At 56.6% G+C, this 5,954-nt stretch overlaps 1 protein-coding gene across 1 annotated transcript; it reads left to right on the forward strand.

The window, feature by feature from the left end:
* The first annotated feature begins 757 nt into the window (after positions 1–757).
* Positions 758–5,344, forward strand: KLHDC8A (kelch domain containing 8A). Its single transcript, XM_009954283.1, has 5 exons — positions 758–1,133; positions 2,714–2,878; positions 4,233–4,448; positions 4,847–4,948; positions 5,151–5,344. Exons 1-5 carry the CDS (start codon positions 758–760, stop codon positions 5,342–5,344), a joined length of 1,053 nt encoding a protein of 350 aa, XP_009952585.1.
* The last annotated feature ends 610 nt before the right edge of the window (positions 5,345–5,954 follow it).

Raw genomic sequence — 5,954 nt, forward strand, 5'->3', positions numbered from 1 at the left:
CTTCTCTCTGTCCTCCTGTGCTAATTAATCTCATTTGCATGCTTAATGGCCATTCCGAGAGAGGAGATGAAAAAAAGACCGTGGGTTTCCAGCCAGAGCTTGTGCCTCTCCTCCCCGGGCTGCTCTCTAGATGCCTCACAGCTCCACGGCGTGTGGAGGGGCGAGTGCTGGCTTTCGCCTTTCCTGGCCAAGGGCTACCAGCGCGGGTCATCCCCGGGGTCTGCAGGAGGATGTACAGGGGGTCGGGAGGAATAATGAGGTCAGAGAAGGAGGACGCAAGGAAGAGTTCCCCAGCAGGCAGGAAAACAGCCGGGGAAGTGAGCAGACGGCTTGCAGCCTCCTCAGTGGGAATGTCGCCTGGGGGCGGGGATGCTCAGGAAACAGGATAACAAACTGACTCCAACCTCTCTTGCCTTCCCCCCCCCCCTCTTTTGTTTTGTTTTATTTTTAGGACCAGTCTCTCCATGAGCTTCTGAGGCAGATCTGGAACTGCAGGATTAATGGAGGCGCAATGAAAGGTACTGGTGGCCGCTGGTGGTGGGGGGTGGCTGCGGGAGGCTGCCCGGTGGGGCTGCTCCCATCCCTGCTCTGCTCCTGGCTGCCTGCAGCTCTGCCAGGGGGGAGGATGGCGTTTGCACGTCGCGTTTCTCCGTTGTTTTTTTTTTTTTCCCTGGCACTTCTCTGCTCTGTTTTGCAGCGTAGCCAACCCCCCTCCCGAGGGCAGGGGACCGATGCTGCCTGCCCCCCATCGGCCACCATGGAGCTAGCTAGTACCAAAGACTTCCAGTGGAAAACCCTCGCCCCGCTCCCAAGCCGCAGGGTCTACTCGACCTTGGTGGAAGCCGGCGGGCAAGTGTTTGCCATCGGGGGCTGCGATGACAACGGTGTCCCCGTGGGCTGCTTTGAGGTCTACTCCCCCGAGGCCAACCAGTGGACCTCGCTGCCCCCCATGCCCACGGCCCGGGCCGGGGTGGCTGTGGCCACCTTGGGCAAGAGGATCATGGTGGTAGGAGGGGTTGGAGTGAACCAGATGCCGCTGAAGATCGTGGAGATGTACAACGTAGATGAGGGCAAGTGGAAGAAGAGGAGCTCGCTGAGAGAGGCAGCCATGGGCATCTCGGTGACTGCAAAAGGCAAGGAGGCTTCAGTCCTTCCAGGGCAGGGAGGGATGCCTGCAGGGTGGGGAGGTGGGGATCGGTGGATGCATCAGGCACAAAAGCTTTCTGGGCAATGGCACAGGGTTATGTTGTTCTCCAAAACCTTTTCTTTACCCCTTGAAGTTGAACCTGGTGTATTTGTCATATCCCACCTGCTAAAGACGACTGTCCTGTAGGTGGCTGAAAGCAGATAAACCCGGGGGTTGCTCTGTATTGTCAGTCCAGGAGCCATGAGGGCCATGGTTGTGCTGTACCTGGGGATATTTCAGATGGGTCCAAGCTCCAGGACCTCAAATCAAACTTCTCCAGGGTTTTGTAGCAAATTCTGGTCTTTGTGTGCTGTGGGTCCCGGAAAAATAGGAATGGTGCCGCTGGCTGAGCATAGCCAGGCTGGGAGGACCTGGCTGAGCTGTGGAGCCAGAAGGGAAGGTCTCGGAGCCACAGAATAGCTTTGGTTGGAAGAGGTATCTCTGGTCCAAACCCAGAACCAGCCAGGAGAGAGCTGGCTTCACAGTTGGGCTCAAATCATTGTAGGAGGAGGGGAAGCAGCTGGCCTTATGCGGGGCTGCTGTGTAGCTCCTCTCCAAAAGCTTAACCGCTGCCCTAAATTGGGCTTGTTAAATGCCTACGAGGCTCTGCCTTATCAGCCCATCTCATTTCTTTTAATTTCTAAGCAGAGATGTGGTGCATTGATTTCCTTTAGCATGCTCTGCCTGTGCTTTGAAGAGCCTGGGGCTGGGAGTTGTGTTCCCGAGCAGCGTGCCCGAGGTCAGCCAGCTTCCCGCCGTGCCTCGGATTACGAATCTAATCTCCAGGCAGCTTCTTTGAAAGCTGCTTGGTTTGTTTGCTTAAGTAGGTTTAAAAGCTACGGTCAAGGAATGTTTAAAAATAATGTTTACCATCTTGGAGATGATTTTCTCTCCAAGTCTAAGCTTGCCTGACTGATACGGCAGGGTCAGTTTGGTGCGAGAGGCCAGGAACAAGAAATAGCTGCCCAAATCCCTGCAGTGTGCGGGCTGGTCTTTGCTTTTTCAGCTGCCCGCAAGGGCAAGGCTGCAGTTGCTGATCTCCTGAATCTTGTCTGTGCAGCGAAGTGCTTGTTGAAGGAGATAATGTGGGTGCTGGACAGGTAGGATTTTGCTCTGGAGGGTCAGGTTTGCCATTAACCAGAGATGGATATAGCTGATACGGATTTGGTGAGGAGTAAGAGCCTTAGTGCCTTGTCTGGGCTCTGAGCTCTCTGGTCTGGGTCGTGGAGCCAACATCCTGTGCCAGACCTTGGTGGGGCAAAGCAGGAGCTGAGCCGAGGTGCAGCAGCCCCCGGATGGGGGAGCGGGGCTGGGGGAAGAGCATCGGTGTTGGTGTGTTCCCCTCTTCCCCAAGGATGGGAGCTTGGGGGACACACACAGCGACTCAGGGAGGACTGAACAGTTCTGGTCCACATCGTGTGGCAGCACGTGTGTTTTTGCAGGGTGCGGGGGGGAAGATTTCTGATGCTTTCCTATAATAATTTGTGTGATTTTTATTTTTTTTCTTTGCTGCTTGGCCCTGTCCAGACTACAGAGTCTATGCAGCCGGTGGGATGGGCTCTGACCTGCGGCCGCACAACTACCTGCAGCACTACGACATGCTCAAGGACATCTGGGTGTCGCTGGCGGCCATGCCCACACCCAGGTACGCTGCCACATCCTTCCTGCGAGGCACCAAGATCTACGTGCTGGGTAAGCAGTCCTGCCTCCTCCTCCTCCTCCTCGGGCAGCAGCTCCTTTGATCTGAGCACTGAGAAACCTCCCTGGAAGAGGCATTTGGGAACGCTCCTCTCCCTCCCGGCCTGCTTTCTCATGCGTTCAGAAACACCAAGCTTGCAGCTGGAGGTATTGAGTGGGGCTGGTGTTGGGTTTGAATTCACAGCTCCCTAGCAAGCACCCACCCCTGCACCCTTGGACACCTGGGGCGCTCACAGGTCTCGCAGCAGCTCTGTGTGGGGTGAGCAGCCTCCCCTGTCCCAGGCTCATCCGTGGCTGCTGGCAGCTGAGGGCAGAGCTGGCCTTTGCCTGCTCAATTTGCAGTCCCGTGACTGCACTAAAAGCCCTTGGACTCAAGTAGTGAATAAAAATACTTCTAATGTGTCTTATAACAGCAAGGTACCGTGCAGCTTCACAAAAGGTCTGCCTTTAGCAGAGGAAAGACCCGCTGTAGCTGGGAAGCGCTGGACCGAGCCTTTTGCAGGGGGTGATTTTCATTAGTTTTGCCTTTAAAAACAAATCCAAAAACAACAACAAAAAAAGCAAACCAAAACCAACAACAAAACCCAAAAAACCCAGGGAAACTAAGGCAGAGAAATGTTGCTGTTAGCTTGTGGCCAAATGGCATATCATGATCCAAACACAGGAGTCCTCATGGCTCAAACCCCGAGACAGCCCTGGCTTTCTTTAGGGGTTACCAGAAAAGACTCTTTGATCTATTTTGCAGTTTGCTTGCTGCTGGCAAACAGTTTGTGGGCCCAGTAGCGAGCACAGGCTCTGCCTTCAAAGGCACGCTGAGCATCTGAGCTGAGAATAGCTGTATTCATCTGCACCTGATGGGTAGAAGAATAATACCCGTCTTTGGCGGTGGTAGCAGCAGCTGCTCTGGCTCTCCTGCTCCGTCAGGAGCTCAGCAGCGCGGCCGGGGCTTGCTGGCTTGCACCGGCGCTGAACTCATCTGAATTGCAAAGTCTCCCTGAGCGCTGATCCCTGCTCTGCTGTGAATTTGTCTTGATTAAACCGGTGCATACTAAACGCCTTCCTGTGCCAGCGACCCGCTGCTGCCGGCGTGGAGGGAAGCAGAGGGTGTGATGCACTGAAAAATGAAGCGATTTCGTGTCATGAGCCTGTGGTTACAGGCGAGGGAGCGCAAGGGTGAGAAGTTACCTGGCTCAGCCGGCCCTCATCCAGGTGACTTGAGACCTGGGGACATCATAGCAGCTGGCAGCTCACCTTCACCCTGCCCCAGGAGGCTCCTCTGGTTCCTGCTGCCGTCGGCTTGGTGCTATGAGCCAAGCTGACCCTTTTCCTTCCATCTCCCCTGCCCCAGGTGGAAGGCAGTCCAAGTACGCTATCAATGCCTTCGAGGTCTTTGACACAGAGACCAGGTCGTGGACCAAGTTTCCCAACATCCCCAACAAAAGGGCCTTCTCCAGCTTCGTGCCCACAGAAGACAAACTCTTCAGCCTCGGCGGCCTGCGGCAGGGACGGCTCTACCGGCAGCCCAAGTTCATGAGGACCGTGGACGTGTTTGACATGGAACAAGGTGGGGGCTGTCCCAGCTCTGTCCTTTTGCAGAGGAGCGGGGTGGGTGGCACGTGAGGCGGCGCTTTGGGGGTTTTGCTGTCCTTGCAGAGCACAGAGCTCTCATCTGCTGAGTCCTGGGGCTGCTGGTGACTTGAGCCCAGCCTAGAGGAAGGCCTGCAAGTCAAGATGAACAAGTCAGGGAAGCAGAGGGGAAAAGCATCCTCCCGAGTTAAGCTAGGGTTAACAGCTCCCTCCTGACCTGATAGGGATGGAGCCGACCCCTGTGTCATGGAGTTTTATTAACCCAAGGTGCAGCAGCAAAGCTGCGCTCCTACGAGCAAGTAGGAGGTCAGAGGTACAGATGGCTTCCCAGGAATGGATGCTCCTGCAATGTCTGGTCTGTCCTGTCTCTCCCAGGGGGCTGGATGAAGATGGAGCGCTCCTTCTACCTGAAGAAAAGACGAGCAGACTTTGTGGCCGGCTACCTGAAAGGCAGAGTCGTTGTGGCTGGGGGACTAGGTAAGGCACTGGGGGTGGTGGTTATACTTTAAAAGCCCATGTGAGTTGTGTTATCATGGCAGAGGGGAGAGTTTTTGGCCCTGGCTGGTCTGAAGGAGCAAGGAAGGGGATGGGGTCCAGAGCACAGACGCTGTCCCGGAGCAGACAAGGGATGCTAGCTGGTGCTTCCCAGTTGACCTGGTGCCTCAACTTGTGCTTCCAGGAAACCAGCCGACCGTCCTGGAGTCCGCAGAGGCCTTCCACCCCGAGAAGAACAAGTGGGAGAGCCTGCCCCCCATGCCCACCCCGCGCTGTGCCTGCTCCAGCATCGTGGTCCGGAACTGCCTGCTGGCTGTCGGCGGGGTGAGCCAGGGCCTGAGCAATGCCGTGGAGGCCCTGTGCCTCTCCGATTCCTAGCTGGCTCCTGCCCGGAGGAGGACTCTGCCTATCGCTGCCTCCAGCAGCAGCGGTGGTGGTGGTGGTGCTGGTGCTGGGCAGCTCCTGGCAGCGCTGGGGCTGGGGGAGCACCACCCAAGCTGCCCTGGGAGCCTGGCAGCTCAGCTCTGCTGAAACCTAGCCTTGCTCTGGAGCCACTGCTGGCAGGAGCCCGCAGCCGGGGCTGCTGTTCCTCTCCTTCCCAGGGGGTGCCCTTCCAGCCCCACGGAGAGAAGGAGCACTTTGGGCAGGGGTGTCCTCTCCACTCGCCTTCAGCACTCTGTGGGGAAACCCAGATGAAGGGACTGCTGGCAGTGCTGGGGTGCTGTGCCAGCAGGAAGGACTCTGGAGATCAGGGCATGGGCGAGTGTCTCCCTGCTTCCATCCTGACCCACTACTACAGGCAACAGGTTTGGAGGTGTTGGGAGTATCCAGACAGGTCAGTGGTGGTTCAGGGAGAATTGTTGTGACGTTGCCCTCTTGGAGCATCCTGGGATCTATGTGTGCTTCCCTGCACCGATCCCCTGGGCTTGCAACAAGGGCAACTCCTAACCTGCAGCCACAGCCAGGGGATCGTTCTTTTGCCTTCATA

This window comes from Leptosomus discolor, chromosome 21 (genome assembly GCF_034619465.1).
Source record: "Leptosomus discolor isolate bLepDis1 chromosome 21, bLepDis1.hap2, whole genome shotgun sequence".
Taxonomy (NCBI): domain Eukaryota; kingdom Metazoa; phylum Chordata; class Aves; order Leptosomiformes; family Leptosomidae; genus Leptosomus; species Leptosomus discolor.